This window comes from Anthonomus grandis, chromosome 5 (genome assembly GCF_022605725.1).
Source record: "Anthonomus grandis grandis chromosome 5, icAntGran1.3, whole genome shotgun sequence".
In the NCBI taxonomy this organism is placed as follows: Eukaryota; Metazoa; Arthropoda; class Insecta; order Coleoptera; family Curculionidae; genus Anthonomus; species Anthonomus grandis.
Window position 1 is genome coordinate 4,777,538 of NC_065550.1, and position 23,921 is coordinate 4,801,458.

The following is a 23,921-nucleotide window of genomic DNA, read 5'->3' on the forward strand; positions in this document are numbered from 1 at the left end:
ACTCAAACACATACTTAAATTTCAACTTTACAGGAGAAAGTTTATTTCACCCCCTAAACTATGCACCTTTCAATTCACCTGGTAGATACTTTTGCTTACTAAAATCGCCTGTCAATTTTTTTCCACAATTATCAATAAACAAACTATTAAATTTTGAAGCTTACAGAAGTAAGTTTTTTTATCTTATTTATTTTACATTTAAAAAAATAAAAGGGCTAATGGCGTGCAGGGCTGATGCCTGCCAGGTCATTGTTGTTGGCCTTGGTGTACTATGACTCATCACTCCACAAATTTCTAGCCTTACAGGAAGACCGTTAGTCGGAGGGTTCACTAGCTCTCCTAATAATTATTATTAAAGTGTTTATGTCTGGTTCAGTTGAGTAGCTTTAAACAAAACTTGCGCCAGACTTAAACTGCATTAAAACAGAAATGAGGTATTGTATTATCATTTATTCATTGCGTAGATTTTTATTTTAATAAAAGTCATTATTTATTTATTTATTTATTATTTATTAAGATTTTTATGCTATTTACAGGGTGATTGACGACCGATGGTACGTTAGCCGTATATGGAAAACGGAACGTAGCCTTTTTCTGAAAATTTGGTAGCCATGGTAACAGACAATGGCTCTCAAATATTTGCAACCCTGAAGCGTTGCCGCTTATAAAGAAAAATGGCAACATCTTTGAATTTTTAAATGGAACACCTTATAAATTTTTAGACATTTTTATTCCCTGTTTCGTTTTGTCGTTTTCTTTTTTAATAATGTTTCTCTATACCTATTTCTAGCTAGTTTTCGAGAAAAAAAATAATTTTGCGTGTTTTTTTTTAAACCAGAGGAATAACTAATTGTTTCTTTCTTAGCTATTTAAGTTCTTAAAAAGGTTAACTTTTAAACATCACTCTAAAAGATCATCATCTTGATTAACTTCCCATAGCCTGATTTAATCAGAACTTTACAGCCATTGAAAATTAAAATAATATATTTCATTTACTAAAATGGCAAAAAGTCCGTATGGCAAAAAATACAAATAAAAATCAAGGGGTATCAGATCTGGCTATCTTGCTGGTCAATCCCAAAGTTCCATACGCCTAAACCATCTATCATCGCTTATGTCGTGCAGTTCTCTTGTTACGCTGTTGCTCCACAGTGAGGCGGGGTTTCATCAAGTTGAAACCAACAAGTACGAAAAATCTTGCAATGGCAGATTTTCAAAAAAATTACTTACAACACTTTTTTACGGTTATTTTTTCACATGGATCATCATTTATTTAGTGGTCAATATTAGAATGCATTTGATCAGTCAAAATTTATAATATTATTATTATATCCAATAAAATTACAAATAGAAGACCTTCTATCTAATTTAACCATTTATTCTGGTATTCTACATAAATAAAGTGCAAAGTGAATTCAATTGCAATTCAAACGTATTTAATACTTTTAGCGTTAGTTTTTAGAGGTTCTTGATTTACAAAACAAAAACGCTCGCACCCGTCGATTTTTGATTTTAGAAAAATGATTTTTTGTTTTGGCACATTGCTACTTTTTATTTTTAATGCAAAATCCAATACATAAAAGTTAAATTAACATTGTTATATGTAACTCGAAAAACTCATCCATTATCCCAAAGATGCTGGTCATACACTTTTATAAAAGGTAAAAAACACGAAATCTACAGCATCACAAATACATTTAATAAAATAACGAAGGTTACATATTTCGCTCGACTAGAGCATCATCAGACCTAAACAATAATTAAAATTATGTAACCCGAAAAAAGGAGAATTCAACAAAAACTTACCATAACATACACAAAATACCTAATATTTAAGTAAACAAAGATTACAATAAAGTGGCACTATCTATGTACAAAGAACTCAACTAAACAATCAAATTACTTTATACATTTTAGAAATCTAACCATCATTTAAGAGTCTAGAACCACTTGAGGTTATTAAAAACTAGGTGGTCATCAAAATCAAACCTTTCATTAACACAGGACAGATCTGGGCTTTTGAAAGCTTTACTAATCTCCATTGTCTCCAACAAGTCTAGTTTTTTACTTTTGTTGCATTGATGCAATATTTTTATATTTTGGCTGTCGAGAAAATCATGTTTGGAGTCAAGAAGGTGATTAGCAAAAGCTGATCTGGTCACTGTGATTTCGGTATTTTTAAATTTATTGTATTGGGTCTTGTGTTCACTAATCCTAGTAGAAATCTTCCTACCAGACTGGCCGACGTAACGAAACATGTAACCTTCGTTATTTTATTAAATGTATTTGTGATGCTGTAAATTTCGTGTTTTTTACCTTTTATAAAAAAAAAATTGTTATATGTGTTAATATATAGCTGAAAATGTCCTCTTTTGAAAATGTGTGTAAACTTGACAACAGAGAATCGATGAATATTTTTGTATTTTTTAACAAAACACCAACTTGCCCCTAAGAATATGTTAAATTCAAACAAAGTTGTTGTTTACTGATTCGAGTCTTTCAATGTTCTAAGATATTAATACAGTTATCATCCCTCAATAATCAGTTCTTTATTACCTTTGTTTTTTTCTCTTTTTGGTCATCACTGCCACTGCTGTCTCCACTTTCTGTATTCGATTTATTACTTCCCTCCGCGGACTCCTCAGATTGTAGTAATTTAGCGGCTTCTCTTTTCTCCTTCCTTTTTTTAGCCGCTCTCTTACGCGAATCATCACTACTAACTGCATTATCGCTATACGAATCATCTCTTTCCACTGAACTATCCCTAATATTGTCCATTAAGGCTTGAACCAAATCATATTCATCATCGTTGTCCGATAGCAGATGGACTGAAGGACTGAGATGCGTAGATGAACCGTGATTTGCCTCCAGAGAAGAGTCTTCATTATAACTCCATGACAGTTCAGAAAATATGGAATCTTTACGACGACGAGTTTTGGCTTTTGATTTAGGTGCATTTGTTGAACTAGTAGAATTATCAGAGTCACTGGAAGAAGTAGAATTGGAACTGGAGCTTCGGTTAGACTGCACTCGTTTTTTATGTCTCCTTTCCAATGCGGTTAAGTCACACAGTCTAAAAATAAAAAAGAGATACTAAAGTTATATTTGCAGTTAAGGTAATATAGAGTGGGAAAATGATAAATAGAAAAATATCGAAGATTTGGCAACAAAAAAATAAAATATTTTGATAGTTTTGCCATTTCTGGTTATAACAGATGTAGATGTCAACGTTCTTTCATCAAGTTTCGTCAACACGATACGTTGTTTGGAAAGTTGTGGCTTCTAATTTTACAGTTAGCTATAATTTAAGCAAAAAGATTGTAGACAGTAACTCAGCAGCTTAATAGTGAAGGCTTGAGGTTATTGGAAGTGCTGATTATTACGATGGGTTATTACAAGATATACAGTCATGGTTGTATAAACAGTACCCCTTGTATATTATATTATTTTCAAGAAGGAAAAAAGGAAAGGGATCGACTATTTAAAAGGAGTCTCATAGAAAATAACGACAACATTTGGAATGCATATAAGGCTATAAGAAATAACATAGTAAGCAAGATAAGAGTGGAAAAGGACAGATTTTTTGAGCAGACCATAGATTTAAATAAAAATAACCAAAAAGAACTCTGGAAAATTCTGAAGGCTTTTTTGCTAGGAAAAAATCAAAGCTTGCCCAATGAAATAGTTTGAAAATCAAATAATTATACAGGAGGCTGATATTGCACATAGATTTAATATTTATTTCGTGAACAGTATTTATTTCTTTAAGCACAAGGCCCTCCTACAGATAGACTAAGCAATCCAATAACAGGAAAGCACAAAATATCTTATGAATTGAAATACAAGTAAGCGCTTTGCCAAACATTACATTTTCACCAAACCTAACAAATATACCAAGTAATATAAACCTAACTAACCTATTTAATAGTATCTCTTATAAACAATAAAAAAGTATATACAGGGTGTTCATTTGAAAACTTTCCACCATGGATTTATCGAAAACCACTGTTTAAAAAAAAAACGCCGAAATACGTCAAAAGGTTTGTCAAGGGAGACAACGACTCTAACCTAAAATTACTTCACCCCCTTTCATCCTCTGCCCCCCAAGGTCATCCCCTTAAAAATTTTAAATGACAAGGGGTATCGAGTAATAGCTTATTTAAAAGGTCTCTTGAAGTCTTTTATTTTGACGTTTGATTTTTTTAAATCGGTCGATTCGTTTTCAAAAAAATTATAAAAATCTTTGTTTATCTTAATTTGTTCAGATAGAAAACAAAAACATGAAAATATCAGTTTTTATTTTAATAAAAGTGTTCAAAATGTTGCCCGTTTTTGGCCAAACAATGATATAGGCGATGTTCAAATTCTTGACGGACATTTTCAAAAACATGTTGTGGGATATCATGGCAGCTGTCTATGATGCGTTGACGAAGTTCATCCAAACTTTCAGGTTGGGGAGTAAACACAATAGATTTCAAATAACCCTATAGAAAAAAGTCTAAGGGCGTTATATCAGGAGATCTAGCAGGCCATTCTAAAGGCCCCCTTCGCCCTATCCATTTATCTGGAAATTCGTCGTCTAGCCATTGCCGAACGGGAAAAAACATAGTGAGGAGGAGCGCCGTCTTGCTGGAAATATATTTCAGCCTCACCAAGTATAGGTTTTCCATCATTATCGATTTGATTTTCGATGGATTCAGTGATATTGATGGTATTTTCCAACATGTCCAAATAAATGTCTCCATATAAATTTCCGTTAATAAATAATGGCCCAATCACTTTATTTTCTAAAATTCCTGCCCATACATTAATTTTTTGAGGGTACTAGGCATGCCCTTCTACAAATGCATGAGGATTTTCATTGCTCCAATATCTACAGTTATGCTTATTAACAAATCCATTTAGATGAAATGTGCATTCATCGCTGAAGCAGATATTCTTTACATGAATAGTATTACCATTATTCGCTTCAGTCATTTTTTCACAAAACTCAACTCGCCTATCGAAATCGTCTTCGGTTGGATGAAAATGGATGAAATTTATGAGTTTGGTAACTGTGTGAACAGAGCCTAATGAAATACCATTGGCAGCAACAATTTTGCGTAATGCAGTATTAGGATTTATTCCAAAATGACCCAAAACTTCAACTTGAGCGACTTCATTCAAAATTCGCCGATGATATCACGTTTTTTATTTGCAACAGATCCAGTTTCAGTAAACTTAGTAACAAGGTCCAAAACATACCTAGGCGAAGTTGTCTGCTCCGGGTATCTGGCGTTAAACGTGACGGCAGTTTGCCGAGCACATTGATTTTGGGCACCATAAATTAGAATAATTTCCTTTCGGCTAGTAAACCATTTTGGAAGTAAAATCGTTAATTCAACAAATAAATTTTCACTATTCCAAGACTGTCACAAATGTAACTGACGGCAAAATAAATTATGTATTTTCCTTAGCAACTATAAATAACTAAGCATGTATAACAATAAGTACAGTTCGCCCAGGATATCTGTGTTGATGAAAAGAATGTGGGAACAAATTCATGTTGTTATTTAGTTTTTTCCACGTCTAATCTTCGGAAATGCTGTTTATGTTGGTAGTTTCCGTTTTAAATTATAAACGAATTGTAGATTTGGCAAACCCTAACGGGCAACATTTTGAACACTTATAAAAATAAAAACTGATATTTTCATGTTTTTGTTTTCTATCAGAACAAATTAAGATAAACAAATAATTTTCTAATTTTCTCGAAAACGAATCGACCGATTTAAAAAAATCAAACGTCAAAATAAAAGACTTCGAGAGACCTTTTAAACAAGCCATTACTCGATACTCCTTGCCATTTAAAATTTTTAAGGGGATGACCCTGGGGGGTGAGGGTGAAAGGGGGTGAAGTAATTTTAGGTTAGAAAGTTGTCCCCCTTGACAAACCTTGTAACGTTTTTTTTTTTTTTTTTTTTTTAACAGTAGTTTTCGATAAATCCGTGGTGGGAAGTTTTCAAATGAACACCCTGTATACAAAATTAGGGAGAATTTCTTAAGTATCGCTTAAATGAAGCCATACTGGAGAAAAATCTATTAATATTCAAATTAGTTTCTTGAAAATTATTAAAACTACGGGCGCATCTGAACAATGGAGAGTTAGACAAATAGTTTGAAGAATATCTTGAGATGCTAAAGGTCTATTACGCAAAATATAAGGATTAACGTTGATATGAAAATTTTCCAGACAGAAAGGGCAGTCTATTAAATTATTAATAATTTTATTAATCAACATTAAATCAATCAAATTGTTTCTATGACTCTCTAAAGGATTCATACCATAAAACTTTAAGTTATCATAGTAAGTAAAAAAATGTCTTAATGTCTATTAAATCGGAAATTTACTATATTTACAAATTTGCGTTGTACCCTTTCAATTTGGTCAATATAAAAAAAATGTAAGTATGTAAAGATTTTTAGGTCATCTGTATATGCAAGATATTTACAGATAGAAAAACATTGCCAATGTCGTTTGAAAAGATTGAGAACAAAATCGGTCTCAAACGAGAACCTTGCGGTACTCTTGAAGTTACGGTTGTACAAGAAGACTTTACTCTATTTATGACAACGTACTGAGAGCGATTCATTAAAAATTTATAATGAGTTTGGGTAGAGCCCCGTGCACACCGAAATTCTCCAACTTAACGAAAAGTGTAGGATGATGTACCTTATCAAAAGCCTTGGAAAAGTCGGTGTACACGGCACAAGTTTTCAGACCCCTACCCATGCTTTCGTATATACTCTGAATAAATGGTATTAAGTTGGTATCAATAGCTTCTTTGACTTAAAGAATAATTGTTTTAACAGCAAAGATTCAAATAGTTGACCAAAGTGACTAAGTAGGGAAATAGGCCTGTCATTCCGTACAAAAGTTTTTTCTCCAGACTTAAATACTGGCACAATTTGAGCCGTTTTCCAAATATTGGGAAACATGCCGCTGGATTAACATTGATTGTACAAAATATGCAAAGGCTCGCACAAGCTAGGACAGGACTTCAAAAAAAATGAAGGAAATCCATCTGTGCCAGGTCCCTTTTTAGGATCCATAGAAACTGCGGATTTAATGTCATTTATATCAATATTGTTAACTACAAAACATTCTTGACATTGAGTAGGCTTAATTAAAGTTGGTGTATCAGAAGGTTCAAATACTCCACTAAAATACTATATTCTTTTGATTGATCTTATTCTTGAAATATTCCACCAGCATCAAATGGGCAAACATATTTCATTGGGCTACCTGCAGTCCATAATACCTTGACACAATTTATTAAAGTTTCTATGACTAAAACGAAGGAAATACTTAAAAGACGTTGAATAAAATCTAAAAAACGTTGGTGGTGGGAAGAGTGGCATATCTAAGCAGGTTCTTTGCGATGTTGCTTATTTTGTAGGTGATCGTCTTTTGGATATTATCAATACATCCTTAAATACTGGAGATTTTTCGCAGGCCTAGAAACCTGTAATATTACAACTTGTAATCTATAGACGGTGGTTGTACAGTCCTTTTATTTTTACTTGAAGGAGCCAAATATTAAACTGCCGCAAAAAATATATTGAACTCTGCCACCGTCATGTCAGAGGCCGTTGTTATAAAGCGGCTGGATAATATAATAAAAAAATCTAAAATCTAAATATTTTCAATACTTTGAATGCTTTGATCTGATTAAATTTTTATCAGTTCTGAATATGTTTTTTGGTTTAACAGATTTAGAATTTATACTATTAAATGTATTGTTGTAAAACTTACATGGGACATAGTTTTAACGTTATACAATATTTTAGATTAGGAATTCAAATATTCAAGTATTTGTAAGATAAAGATCATTTCATTCTCCAGATATGAAATTTAATTTAAAATACAATTTGGTTTAAAAACTCACCTATGTTATTATTATAAAACAAAATACATGCAATACACACATCATATGTTATTATCGTTAGATATATATAGATATATGTTTATTCAACGATTTTTTAGTAAATTTTTGGTATATTTATCAACTGGATATGGTCGAGATATATTTATTAAACTGTAGAATATACGTATATCATTTACGATTTTGTTTCAAAAGGGAAAAAATGTCGGCATTTAAAAAATTGACACAGGATTTACATATCTAGTTTAACTCGATGAAACTGATTAAACTCGATTAAACCTCTAATATTTGATGATATTTTGCTAAAAACTCTTTTTCGTCCATATTATAAATATTAATATATCAAATTATATAAAATTTAAATAAACAGTGAAATTCTTTTGGAAAATTAGGTGCGGATTGTTTGCCCTTAGATGCGGGCAAACTCATGTCTTAGTCCGGTGAAATTTCGCGTTTAACTGGAGCGCGGGACTCATTAAATTATCACAAAAAGTTTTTTTTCAAATAATGTAATTTTTGTTTTATATAATCGCTTTTTCAGATACTTTAGGGTAGTAAGCTGAGTTTAGTGATGAATATATTGACATTTAAATACATGAATTAAACACTGCTCAAACTTCTAAAACGACCGTATTATGGTGGCGCCAGCGGGCGAGATCAATCAGAATCTTGGAGATGTGGTGGCTACAATAACCCTGTATTTAAAAAATGCAATATTGAAATCACATTTTTTCCTGTGTTCTTAATAAGTTCTAAGAAAGCTAGGTTTACAAATATTGAATTACCTTTCTATTTCATCTCTTTTAGTAACTCCTTTAGTCGTAGAACCGGTTCTGCGACGTTTAAACTTTTCATACCCATCATACTCAGAGAAATCTTCTCGAGTGACCTTAACATACAACTCTTTTTCCATTCCGAATTGTTTTCGCAATTCAATATATCGATGTTTTTGGGATTTTTTGTGTTTTTCTCGTTCGAAAAGGCACAGCCTTTCCACTTCCGCGTCAGATAAATTTGATCTATAAAAAAATATGCATTTACAGTAACAAACTCTGGTTTATTAACGGAAATTTAATAAGAAAAATGCAATTACTTACTCCGATCCATCAACCAATTCCTTATCATCATTTATCAGTGTATCATAAATATTCCATATATCACCGCCACTCGTTTTATCTTGCTCCAAAGGTTCTTCCCTTAGAACTTCCAGTAATACTGAGTCTGCATCTGAATCTTAATTTAAAAAAATTTACATTAAATTACAATTAAAACGCAAATGCATTAAGTCAAAAATAAAAAAAATTAATTACATAAGAAATAAAGGTTTAAGAGACTCGTGATATTAAATTTGACAAATGGGGATTTAAAATTTGATTGAAATAGGGCAAAACAGATTTGCCATCTAACCGAGATAAAAGTTCAAATCTAAAAAGACAGCATACCATGTACACTAGCGACTTACACACCTTATTATGTAAATATAGTTTAGTACAGTCCGCTGATGATTTTTGTATATACAGTATTGTTAAAAAATATGACCAATGTTTGAACAGTTTGTGTGACATGTTTAATATTATTAGGAAGTCAGTCATAAATGGTTTTAAAATATCTATTAAAAAATCAAGTGTATGTATACACGTCACAATACTCCTAACCATCAGTTATGTTTCCTTCACGAATGATATTAGATTACCTTACGTAAAAGCAGTAAAATGCCCAATTTTGCCCAATTTTGAGGGTTTGTAATTGATTATAAATTGTAATAACGATTAGTATATTTATATATTTTCCATTGGAATGATTTGTTGTATTCTGGAATTTTAGGCACTTAAAATTTAGAATATTATAAAATTTAAGTTAAATTAGGTTAGAAAGTAAGAGGTTACAAGAAGCTATTTGAAGCATTGAGAAGTTATTATGAAGTGTTATATTGCAAGAAGTTATTTGAAGCATTGGAACCTTTTCTTTATTTGCGCAAAAGCATGCTTAGTGCTAAGTTCCTTATTAAACAAAAATTCCTAAATACAGATCTTCTATATGACGTAAACAAATTAAACATTCAAGATTGAACATAAAGTATTGAATACATAAAAACTCCCCTCCATTTTGTGAGGTTTTTCGGGAGATACCGCCAATGTTAGATCTAATTGTAGCCTTTGAATTAACAAAATTTGAATTTTTTATCAATGTTGAAACGTGTAGTTAAAAAATATCCTTCTTTTACAGTAGCATATATATATATATATATATATATATATCATGTTGTGATAATTCCAATTTAAGTATGTTTTTATTTAAAATGGAGCTACTGTAAAAGAAGGATATTTTTTAACTACACGTTTCAACATTGATAAAAAATTCAAATTTTGTTAATTCAAAGGCTACAATTAGATCTAACATTGGCGGTATCTCCCGAAAAACCTCACAAAATGGAGGGGAGTTTTTATGTATTCAATACTTTATGTTAAATCTTAAATGTTTAATTTGTTTACGTCATATAGAAGATCTGTATTTAGGAATTTTTGTATTAAGTATGTTTTTATTTAATATGGAGCTACTGTAAACGAAGGATATTTTTTAACTATAGATGCATCAAAGATTGAAGAAGGCAATGGAGCACACAATATACATCCGTGACATTCAATATCAATTTAAAATTGACAAAAATTGTAGCATATTTACTTCTGAGGTATTGAAAGGAGGTATGCTTGGTTTTATAAAGTTAACCCCATAACATTTCTATGCGTTAAGGCTCATACTGGTATTAAAGGTAATCAGCTGGTAGATTTGTTAGCCAAAAATAGTATTGCCGTCGGCAACTACATACCTGATCTTCCTAGTCTTACTGATATAAACGCAATAAGTAGAAAAAATACAAATGATATTTGGAAAAATATTTGCAAAGAATCGCCAACAAGTTATTGCAAATTAGTTCCAAAAATACCTTCTGCACACTGGCATAGTGAACTAAACGTGCCAAGACGTAATTAAAACTATAATTCGTATGAAATTAGGACATGCTTGCTACCCAGCACACCTCAACAAAATTAAAGTATTACCTACTGATCTGTGCACAAATTGTAATGTCACACGTGACTTAAATTACATATTTTGAATGTAAAAAATATACTCAAGAAATCGAGATGCTAGTGGTTAATTTACGAGTGGAATATAAAGTGGCTAGTCCATTTAATATTTTGCATTTATTGGCACTAGAAAATGCAAAATTATTTAATTATCCAATTACCTTCCTCAAAAATGTAAGACTTAGTATTTAGTTTAGGTTTTTAATTAGAATAGTTATTCTAGTTCCAAGTCTCATTCCCTTATGTTTCTGTGGTCAATATCCCTTGTATTGTATTAAGTCGCCCTGACAGACCCCAGCGGCGTGAAGTGTGTCTCACTGTCTTAAATGTTATAGGATAGGATAATATAGCTAAAAACCGTCCTATAAATTAGATATATCTAGATATCAAATTATCTATAATAAATAAAATTAAAAAAAAAAAACAAATACAAGGTTGTAGTTCTTTATCCTTTATGTAGGCATAATTTACATAAAGGATAAAGAATATTGTTAAATCAATTATTATCAGAATAGTTAGAAATATGCGATACGTTAATAATTGCAAATTAAATAAAATATAAAAATTGTAACTGGCTGCATGGTTAAATGCCATAAAAAAAAATGCATACCATGTGTTCTTACTTAAGTAATGCATTTTTTTGCCTTTTAGTTACGTAAGTCATGGACATAAGAAAAGGTCCAAAGGGAAACTTGAACAAAGAAAATATTTAGAAATATAAAAAATATTAATGTTTAATATAAGTTTATGGATATCCACCGATATACCAGTAATCAACATTATATTTTATTTGAGCACAATTACATTTTTTGAGGCGGAACTCTCCCTTAGATCCGCTACTGAACTAAGTATAATTATTATCAACGACAATTTATGTTGCGGTGTCTTCTATCACCAAAGGTGCCGCTGGCGGAGCCTTTGAGCACCACTTTTGACAAATAAATCATAAAATAAAAAAAAAATAGAATATTGGTGGAGGTAATGTAACACTTCAAGATCTTTTAATGTTACCACCTTTGGGAGAACATTAAAATTAAACTAAAACTGCTTATAAATGGTTTTATATACTAAAAATGTAATTAATAAGAACGTTTTTTGATTTTTCAATATTTCGAAGCTTTCGTAGGCATCTAATTTTTGATTTTTATTAACTGGTTTTACTAATTTTAAATCCCGGACTTTTCATTGGTCGTCATTTTATCTTTTGGGTTTACTAAAAGATTTCTTAACTTGGCCGAAGGTTTTGTTAGATCTAGGTCTTTTAAAAACCCTATGAAAGCCTTTGGTAGTATACCGAATAAACACACTTTTAAGGGCTCTGTTAGTAATTAAACTTTGTTAGTAATTGAATAGATTATATACAATGGCTTAGTTCTTAACTCGCTTAAGATAATAGTTAATGCTTTTGCAAGTTCATCAAATTCAAGAACTTCTACACCAGATCGAATAAATTAGTTTGTTTAATAATATATCTGTCAATTCAAACTCATCAACTCCTTAACAGTATGGTTTTCTCCCTACAAGAGTCAGATACGTATAGGTACATAAGTAAATAATTAGATGGACTCTGCAGACTTGCTCAGTCAGATAAAACTTCTTTGTTCCTATCAATTCTATCTTGAATCACTACAAATCTTTATAAACTTCTCTTTATCGATCTTGTAATGGGTTTAACCAAAAATACAGATACCAATTCATATTGCAAAGCCTATCAACATGAACTATGGAGCAAGGTTATGAAAATATTCTGGAAAAATAAGTTGTTGTAGCAACAAGTATGTGATAAGTATTGGAGATTGATTAAATAAAACAAATCATAAGAAACATGGTGCTCTGATAAACATAGTAAAATTAACAAGGTTGTGTTTGAAAAATCCATAAGAAAAAACAGAAAATTGCAATATGATACAATTTGTTCTAAAAATTTGCTTGTTCCTATGCCTGGCATAGTCGTTATACTATTCGATTTGCATGCAAAATTGTATATTTCGTTATTCTTTTAAATGTTAGTTGGTTAGTAGACAGATCGGTTTTGGTTTTTATAAGAGTAATATTTGATATCATTTGTATTAAAATATTTAAATGAATGAATTTATTATACGTTAAAATCTTTAGCTTATTAAAAATCTTTCGGTGTTGTTTGTATCCATGGTGCGTAAAGTAATTTAGGATTTCTTATTTCATTTGAGAAAATGTTTATGTCAGTTGTTGGGAAACATCAGCTTACAATGGATTTTTATAGTGAATATACCAATTCTAGCCACTAATTTATCACTCTATTATATTTTGTCTACTATTATATTGAATAAAATATAATAATACTCTACACTCGCTTTTCAGTTTTTCCGATAATACCGGTATTTTTACAAATTCTTCCCGTTCGATATGAAAATTTGAATGTAAAAACAACTTTAAAAACCACGACCTAAGGCTCTTGTTTGGCACGGACAATTTAGACTAAAACTGGTATTTAAATATAAATAAGTATTCCGCATTCTTTAGTATCACAGTTGCTTATAGTGCGGGAGCCAGGGATGTTTTTGATCCCATAATAATTTAATGTTTAATGGCCATATGCAGATCTTTCAGAAAAAATTTACATTATCCTTTGCGGTAAGGGCAGCAAAAATAATTTGGGACATAATGTTTCAAGAAAAGTGTATTTTGCCTTAACAGAGTCCCACTTATGAAATACAATTTTGGAGTTTTGCATGCAATCATTTGATTCACTTTGAAGAACGAAAACGGGCTTTGAATTACTTGTGTAAGGTGGACCCTCGGGAGCACTGCAGGACTCTGTATGTTTTTGAAGGTGGTCTACAATGGTACAGTGAAAACATCTTGTCGAACTTGCATTGTCTTATTTATTTAATGTAACACGACCTTTCGGTTGGTAAGTATCTCCAACCGTTATCAAGTGTAAACTGGAAATTTTTCAGGACTCTGTATATTCGCGAAAGAATATTGACTTTGACTTCACTTTTTATCTTAAGGACTGCAAATATGGTTTTAAAAAAATACGAAGGATCACTAAATAGCAGAATAATGCCATTGATGGTAACAAGATTTGGAAACAATAATTTGGGATTACCCATTTCACAAAATTTTTTTACTAAAAGTTCAATCATGTATGAGGCAATAAAAATATTTAACCATCTGCCTCTGGAAATGTCGATCGAAAAATTTTGATAGTGAGAGACTTTTTAATAAATAGGTCAAGAAAGTATTGTTAGGCAAGGCCTTTTATTCTCTTGATGAATTTTATCATAAAGAATTGTATATTTCAATGTACGAAGCAATTCTATAAACAAGTACGAGCTTCGTATTTAGTTTGGTTACGTGACTACCAAAAGTTTTGTTAGTCACGTAACCTTAAAAGTCAATATTTCAAATTTTTTTTAAAAATTAATAATTATACCCTAAGCCAAACCCAAATACCAAATTTCATTCAAATCGGGCAAAATAACAAAAAAGTTAAAAAAAAATTCCACATAAAATAATAATACCCATTAAATCCCGATTAGATTTTTTTCATCATTAGGACCCACTGTGTTGTAATTTTTGTCTAGCAAAATGCCTTGTATAGACACTGTGTCATAAAAGCACACTGTAAATTCTGAAACGTCAAAACTTTGCCGAATTATCACGGCTAAAGGAACCCGATTTGGTAAAAGATATGCATATATTCGGATTGTCCAGAGTCTCTTGAATATTTCCATACCAATTTCAGGAAGTTCTAAGCTATTTTAAGCATTTTATTAATCAAATTAGGAAGCAAGACAGAGCCGATTCATCCACGTTGACGCCATTTTGTCAAAACCGCCGTAAAAGTCGGCATTAAAATCACGCGTAGACGCAAAATAACACCTCTACAAAAGGACAAAGCGCTCCAAAAAAATTTGCTCGTGACGTCACACGTTTGGGCCATGCACTTCAGGTTGATTTTCGCGTGAATTCAGCTGTTGACGCTGCCGTTGTTCGTCCGCGGAAGGCTGCCTGCAACGCTGCCAGACTTTGCAGATTGCCGTGAACGTTAGGATGATGTATTACTATCTTAAAATAATTACATCTATATCTTTAACTGCTCTTACTTTACAATTTAGTTAAAAAAAAGAGTGCATCCTTATTTCTCTTTTTAGAATTTAAACTTCCATTTTTTCAAATTTTATCATTTATCTAATACCTTGTTACTTGCCAATAGAAGTTCTTTCTATATAAATCTGACAACGGCGCACTACTAGTTGTGCCACCTGATGAAACGAGAGGTTAGGTTGTTTATATTTATGTTCTGTGGTTGCCGGTATTTCTGACGGGATCCGCAGTAAATATTAGCTCATTTTTGTGTTTCTAAAATCGGAACTGTTTATTTCCGCGAAACCTGTATGTTATATTTATGTAAACTCTTCGCGTACTTTTAAATCGCAAAATCGTAATTTCGGACTAGAAAAATCCTCGGAAAAACCGGTTCTCGGTCGCGGTTTTATTTGTTTATATCAAACTTTAATACTTTAGTTCGTGTTTAATTTAATGTTTTTCTCCTAGTTCGCCTTGCAGTTAATACCAGAGTGTAAATATGCCTCAAAAGTGTTGTGTTCCGGGTTGTATCGGAAACTATAAAAACGGACCTAAAGTGCATGTCTTCGGTTTTCCTAAGAATATACCTAAATCTAAGGGGAAAATGGGTAAAAGCCATACACAAAGATGACTTTGAGCCCACAAACAACACCAAAGTATGTGAAGCTCATTTTCCTGAAGGTAGTATAATAAAGAGTACTTTATTATATGTTTTATTATACATATTAAGTTCAAGATTCCAACAGAGGTAAAATTTTTACAATAGAATTACTAAAACCATGGCTGAAACTTTTGAAACTTTTTTATATAGCGAGCCAGTTTGTGTTTTAACATGAAAATTTAAAACTCCATATACTTCCCATAGTTTAGATGATTTATATGCAATACTTGAAGCAATAGACCTTACTATTATTACCCTGCCTTTGGAGGAAAATGTTACCAATAATGACAACCCTGACTGTGACTTAAATCCAAATACTGCTACCGAGACTGCTACCAATACCCTTGGCAATACTATTCTCGATCATGTCAAACCATCAAATGACATAAATAAAATGAAACGTGTGTTCGATTTTGTGTCAAACATACTAAAAAGTTTTAAAAACATTGAAGACAACAAAATAGTGCATTCTTTAGATTTTATTTGTGAACAATTAGCTTTGCTTGCAACTGCAAAGGAAAGGTACAGATATTCAAGTAGTACAATAATTTTGACTTCTATAATCTATACTATTAGTCCTCATGCGTACAAGTATTTAAGAGATTATGGATCCCTAATTTTATCACATCCTCAAACTATAATGGGTATTTGTAACAAACACATGACCGATTCCCACATAGATGAAAACAAAATGTTTTTAACTTATGCCGAAATGTGTTTAGTTTACTAAAGGATCATGAGAGATTTGTGACACTACTTTTTGATGAAATTCATATTGACCCTTACATGGACTATAAAGGTGGTAATATCACTGGAACATCAGTCAATAATAAGTCTCTAGCTTCCTCGGCATTTACTTTTATGATTACAAGTGTGTGTTCCAGCTTTAAGGAAGTAGTTCATATAGCTCTCATCTCCAAAATTACATCAGACATACTTCATAATTTTATTAAGACATTTATTGAAAATTTAGAGGAGATTGGGTACATAGTTTTTTAATAGTGTGATAATAATGCCATTAACGGGAAAGCCATTAGTCATTTTTCAACTGCAGACCAACTTAGCATTGTTTATCCTGATCCCATAGATAATCAGAGACCATTATTTTACCTATTTGACACAGTTCACTTACTTAAATGTGTATTTAATAATTGGCTTAACTCTAAACCAGACCAAAAATTTTATTTTCCTGATTTTTACACCTCAAAGAAAAAATGTGCTTCTTTTTCTGCAATTAAAAAATTACATGAACTGGAGTATACCTAAGCTTTTTAAGCTTTTAAAGTCAATATATGTATTTATGTGTATATAATAACATTTTTTACTACTTGATGGTATAAAAAAATAAAAAATACCTAAATACATATGTTGAATTTTGGCGCAGATGTAGGGGAGTTGGAAGTCTGCATTTAATATTACACCATAATATTTAACCTGACATTCAACCAGAACTAAAACATACCTTTGAATGTTTCCTGAAATCTATTCTATTCCTAGCATTTTTTAAAATAAGCCAAATATTGAGATATTAGCATATGAAATCCCTTGGTTTTTAAAAATCGGTGGCCCACATCGATGACGTCACGCGCCAAGCACTAAGGCCTTGTCTTTGAGTGGGTGTTGGTAGACGTCAAAATCGACCATTTTCAGACGATGTTTTAGGGTATAAAAAAGGTATAGTATAAAGCCTTAGGAACGACATCAATTCTGAACCGATTCCAATTGGTTTTAGTAGTTAAATTTCGATTATAAAAAGGGTCTTTTTTCGGTGAAAATCGCCGTTTTCGTTGCCATGGAGAAGCGGCCATGAGTGGCTTTGAGAAATAGTCAGTCAATATACAGGGTGATTTGTTGCGATTTTTCGTGCTTGGGACTTTTTTGAAAAAAAAAATACTTTTAGGGTACTTGAAGGGTTAGGGGAGAAAAGCAGGTAAGTCAATTTTTTTGATATATTGAGATATTGGGAGCATTCAGTTCAGAATTAGCGTAAGTATCTTTAGAAACACTTAAACTGAATAAAAAGCAGGCTAGTCGGTCGATATACGGCTTCAAAGTTTTACTATAAGGGAAAAAAAGCAAGTAAGTCAAGCGAAAAGAGGAAAAAACCAGGCAAGTCAGTAATTATTACGAAACGCCGCCGCCGCCATTGCCACCTGGCACGGTTCCTGCTACCGCATTATTAGTGTGTCAACAGCGTTTAAAGCCGTTAGATTGTTTTTCGTTTACTATTGTTTCGTTAGTTTTGTATCATCTGTTTAGCTTTGTGTTTGTGACTATACCGTAATGTCAAGCTCGGACGAAAGTAATAAACTTCATAGTGAGCCAAAAAAAAAGGAAGAAAACTGGTCGGATGTCTGATGTAAATAAAAAATTGAGAAGACTTGCGACACATAAAGCTGGTCCCCCTTGCCATTGTAAACGATTTAAGTGTTATGATTCAATCTCTGAACATAACAGAAAAGAGATATTACGCTACTTTAACCAGTTACAATCCCACGATGAACAAAATATGTACCGGGCTGGGCTAGTTACTGTAGGACACGTGGCACAGAGACGACCTCGAAAGGAAGAAGAGGAGGCGAAGTTGCGTGATGCTAGTTTTTCGTATAGAGTTCGAGTCACCGACGAGGCGAGAAATAAGGTTGATATTACTGTATGTGCAAAGGCATTTTGCTCATTACATGGCATTAGCTAAAATAAGATTTACTATGTGCAGAAAAGTTTAAAACCAATAGGTTGTGCACCTAAGGATAGAAGGGGTAAGTATTCTAAGGAACACAGACAGCTAAATAGGGTCACTGCAGCTCTGGTTGAGAACCATATCAAAAGTTTTAAAAGTCGCCAGAGTCATAAGCCTTAAAGATTCAGGTAAAACTTATTTGCCAGAAAATCTAAACATAAAGAAAATGTATAAACTATTCTAAGAATTACACCCTGCAGCAGTGGTATCTTACGATACTTACCGGATGATTTTCAACGCGAAATTTAATATTTCTTTTGGGTATCCCCGCACGGACACTTGTGCAACTTGTGATGAATATACAGCAAAAGTTAAAGCTTTTCTGCGGAAACTGATAAACAACAAATTCAACACCTAACAACAAACAATATTCTTCATAAGAAGAGGGCGGAATGTTTTTACAACCATAAGAAGAAAGCCAAAATCCAGGAAAGAAAAAATAAAAAGAAAGAAGCTATTTGCATAGGTTTTGCTAAAAATGTCTCCCTGCCGCAGATAGCTACCAACGATGTATATTATAAACGTCAACTTTCTATGTACTCCCACAATGTCCACGTTCTTGCAACTGGCGAGTCCATTTTTTACGTGTACGATGAAAGTGTTGCCAAAAAAGGACCGAACGAAGTGGCCTCATTCCTTTTTCATTTTATTAGGAACTATTTGAATGACGAAGTTCAGGAATTGGAAATTTTCCGTGATTCTGCAGGAGGGCAGAACAAAAACTACACGATATTTAGATTCATTCATTACTTAACGAACAATCGCATCCATGGCCTCACAGACATTAAAATTACATTTCCTATACGTGGACACTCATACTTGGAGTGCGATAAAAATGTTGGTCTTTCGAACATAAAAGTACCAATGGAAATAGCAAAAGATTTCGAAGAAATGGTGACAATATCACGATCGAAACCATCCCCTTTTACTGTGGTCAGTGTTACTAAAAGAATTGTATTGAAAGACAATGTTGCTATCAAAATATGCCGCTAAATGCCCTTTTAGAACGCAGCCTATCAAAGTCATACAAGCTTCTTCTAGCCATAGCCAACAAACGGCTATATCGCACGACGTACTTTGGAGAAATGCTGACAGGTATTATTAGAGCACTGCGGCATAATCAGTCATTACCAAAGGGGTTGTTTGAGCTTCTCTCTCCAGCTTACAATGGTATGTTATATTAAATATTATATTTTTTTACCAGCATCGCGTGGAAAAATATTACTTTTCAAACTAGCTAGGTAAATAAATATTCCTTAGTTTTAACAAAATCTTATTTTTTTAGGCCTCCTGCCAATTTCCATAGCCAAATTCAACGATTTGCAAAGTTTAATGAAGTTTTGTAGCCCCTCTGCTGTCAAGTTCTTTCTCAATCTACCCCATGACTAATTAAATGCAAGTTAAAATATAATTTATTACAATCACCTTACATTGATGTGGTTTTTTTTCAGGTCTGGATCAATCTGGATACAACCGACATCATGGAAACTCGCTTTTTACTTTCTTAGAACATAATACTGTAGTTATTTTTATAAACAGTCTTTTGATAAGCTCTTATGCTGATTTTGTACCGTTTTTAACATTAAATTGTGTTTTCTCAGTTTCGTGAACAATTGACTTACCTGCTTTTTCCCCTGACCCTTCACTTGTAAAAATAGCAAAAAAATTACATTTTAGTATATTATAGTAAAATCAATGGCGCATCTGCTCGATTGGTTTTGGTTTATCTTTCACATACAGGGTGCGCAAATTAATTTCCAAAGTCAAAAAATTAAAAAAATTTCAAACTCAAAAACGGTTTTACTTAGAAGTACAGTTGATATTGCAAAATGTTCTCCTTGTCACACGCTACAAACCATCCATAAGCCATTTGACTCTAGGTGGCGCCACTAAAAAGTTATTAAAGCTGGAAAAAAAAGTGTGAAAAAGGGGATTTTCGACTCAGCACTGCTCGCCCTGTATTAATGATAGCGTTAAACTTAATACAGTGAAAGTCGCCAATAACGAAGTCGCTTATAACGAAATGTCGCATATAATGACCAAACGCCCGTATCTTGGTTGGATTTCTATATTTTCAATAGTAAAAAAGTCCGGCTATAGCCTCGTCGGTTATAGTGACAAAGTCGCTTTTAACGACTTCATTTCGCTGAATTTGGATTTTGTAGACCGGTTACTGTGACAACCGACGAGCAACGACTCGCCGCGGTGAAATACAGGAGTTGTTTTCGGGGGATACCCTATTTCTGAACATCTGCATGATAGACGTAAACGTATTGTGCTTAGTTTATTCCAGTCCAGCGTGGATTAACAGTTCCTACATAGGGTTGATGTTGCTTTTTATTGTTGTTTTATCTTCGTATGTGCTTTGATTGTGTTTTTGTAATTACAGACATTGTACAATGGCTTCGGTGTCAAAGAAAAGAAAAGTTCTTTCAATTGAAGAAAAAGGTCTTATTATCGCAAGACGAATCTGGTGAAAGTAATGCTACTGTAGCTACTGAATTTGATTTATCTCACTTAAGTGTATCCACAATTTTGAAGAACAAGGATAAAGTTAAAGAAGCGTTCAACGAAAATTTATTAGGCAAGAAAAAACTCAAGTTATCTCAATACGCAGATATCGATCAAGCCTTACTCAAGTGGTTCAAAAGTCAGCGAAGTCGTGGAACTCCCATAAGCGGTCCAATATTACAGGCAAAAGCAAATGATTTTGGAAGAATTATGGGTAAAGTGGATTTTAAATGTTCTTTAAGTTGAATTAAGCGTTTTCGTCAAAGACATAAAATACTGCCGTCGTAAGAAAGAGAGCCGTATCTGCATATGGGTATTTGAGGCATGAGGAATCGATTGATGTACCTTAAAAACGCGTATCTGCATCGCAAGTTTGCTTAAATGTACATACGATTACTACAAAATGACGTAATTTTCCGATTTCATAACTTAAACAACCCTAACTAGCAAATGTTGCTTACATTCCCGTATCTAAAACTTTTACCTTTTTACTTTACAGTTAACGCAAATATATATTAGACGTTTGTAGCTTAGAAAGATGTAACGCGGATTACTAGTTTAAAAAACCGCAACTGCATTGGCGCAAAACAGTTACGGCTTTTTAGGCTACAGTTCCATATTTAAATTTACCAGTGATAGGATAATTTGGATAATTTAGTATTAATTTTAATTTGACCACCGAGCTGTGCAGATATACATACGCTGTTTCCAATCATAATAATAATAGAAAAACCACGTGCAGCAATCAGCTTTCGATATATGTTACCTATACATATATCTGTATTTTTTTGTGTTATTTGGAAAAAAGTTTTTGTGCCAGTTTGTTTTAAAAACAATAATAAATACCAAAAATTAGCTGGTAAGTAACTATTTATGTGTACAGGATGGTTTGTAATGAATGCGACATATAGAGTTTCGGGAGATTCTTCTAGTTAAAAAAAATCGATTTGGCTTGGCTAAGTTTATAATCCAAAAGTCGATACTTACCGAGATACAGGGAGTTGAAAATGAAATTCTATTTTCGAATTTTTAACATAAAATTAACACAAAATTCAATTTTTACCCAAAATTTGACAATTATTGGGGGTTTTTTGAGGTGAGAAATCATAATTTGGACTAAATTTTCACGTAAGACTTAGAGGGCGCTACGTACGCTATATTCTTCTTTTTAATTGGCTCTAACTTTTTTGGCAGTAATCTTTTGATATTTTTAATGAGTTGTTATCGTTCCTACATCTTTTTTAAAGGTACCAACCCAACCCAATTTTAAAACAGCTACATATGATCGTTTTCGAGATATTTTCAAATTTCGGCATCGATGCAACTTATTAAAATTTTTGGTTTGGGTGCATTTATAAGATATTAAACTTTTTAGATATCAGATATTAAAAAAAATTATTTAAAAAATTAACTATTTATATTTAAGAATTTTAAAAAGTTTCGACGACCTGTATCTCGGTAAGTACATATTTCTATCGTCACTTTCGGATTATATAAATTTAGCCAAATCTCATTTTTTTTTCACTTAAACAATTGCCAGTTATTATACGCGCCATAGATATAGTGGATAATTTACAAATGAAAAAATTTCAGCGAAAAGGGGATTAGTTTTTATTTAGGTTAATTTTAATTAATTTTAATTAGGACTCTTAGATATGAATTATTTACTGCTTAGAAATGAATTCATCACTAATCCCTTTTTTTGCTGCAATTTTTTCATTTGTAAATTATTCACTATATCTATTATTGCACGTATATAATACTCTAAATCGCATTTATTACGAACCACCCTACAATATATTATGATGCTAGAAAAGTAAGTAGCTAGCTATTAGTTAATGCTGTTGTTTTTTTTTCAGTTACCAACGACAGCGACGTTTAAAGATGCAGAGAACTAAAAAGATCCTACGCCTCGTAAATGAAAACCAAGTGGAACTTTCTGGTAATTCTAATGTTAAATTTTCAAATACGACAATTGTCAAGCATAATAGACCTAACATTGAGCCAGGAAAAATTAATCAAATTCAAGATGCATCATCCGCTATTGAACCTGCTAATTCAGATAGTGAAGCAGAGCCACAGATATTTCAAACATTATTACCGGTACCGCCAATTGTTGAAGAGCAAAATGTGATGTCTCCATCAGCGCTGTTTTTAAGTACCTGTGACCCGGAAGCTACGGCCCTACTCTCACCCGGGCTTTCACCAATCAAGTCATCAAATTTTCAAGATGAGGAAGTTATACCAATTATTATTGAGATAGTTAAAGAAGATAAATGTGACTTAACCGATGCAAGCCTATTGGGAGCTATTGAATTATTTTCAAACTCGGAAGTTGAATCAGCAAATATGTTGTTTGACCTTGACTCTATTTCTGATAAAAATTCCGAAGCCAACTATAAAAACCAAGACACTCAAGCAATAACTGAATCGAATGACGTATTTACTAAAACAACAGCTACAGCTTTAGCTACAAATGGAGAAGAACTGCAATCAGACGTAAACACCGGTGATGGAAACAAGGTAGAAAATATGGAAGTTACAAAAAAAGGAAAACCACGAAAACGGAAAATGAAGCAAGCAAGGGAAACAAAAGATGTAGTATGTGCAAAAAAAAAGCAAAAAAATAAAGAGAAGCATAAAGTTAGACCACCCTGCAAAGACACTTGCATAAGAAAATGTCCCACAAAAATAACTACGGCTAGACAAGAGGTTATTAACGAAGAATTTTGGAATCAAGAATGGATACCAAGAAGGTTATTTATTCTTCACACTACTAAAAAAATAGATGTAAAAAGAAGGACGGCAAATACCTTAAAAGAAGACTCAAGGAGAAATAAAACAATAAACTTTTATCTGAAAGATGATAAAGGAGATTCTTTGCAAGTATGTAAGACATTTTATTTGTCAACATTAGGGTATAACAG

General features: G+C 32.4%; 1 protein-coding gene across 7 annotated transcripts in view; it reads right to left on the minus strand.

The window, feature by feature from the left end:
• Nucleotides 1-23,921, minus strand: part of LOC126736366 (transcriptional regulator ATRX-like) — a 292,446-nt gene that overhangs the window by 202,187 nt on the left and 66,338 nt on the right. For all 7 annotated transcript variants that reach the window (XM_050440688.1, XM_050440690.1, XM_050440686.1 and 4 more), the window contains exons 12-14: nt 9,020-9,155; nt 8,708-8,941; nt 2,557-3,073 (exon numbers count right to left, since the gene is read on the minus strand). In XM_050440688.1, the coding sequence (XP_050296645.1) occupies nt 2,557-3,073; nt 8,708-8,941; nt 9,020-9,155 (887 nt within the window). The remainder of the gene's footprint in view (nt 1-2,556; nt 3,074-8,707; nt 8,942-9,019; nt 9,156-23,921) is intronic.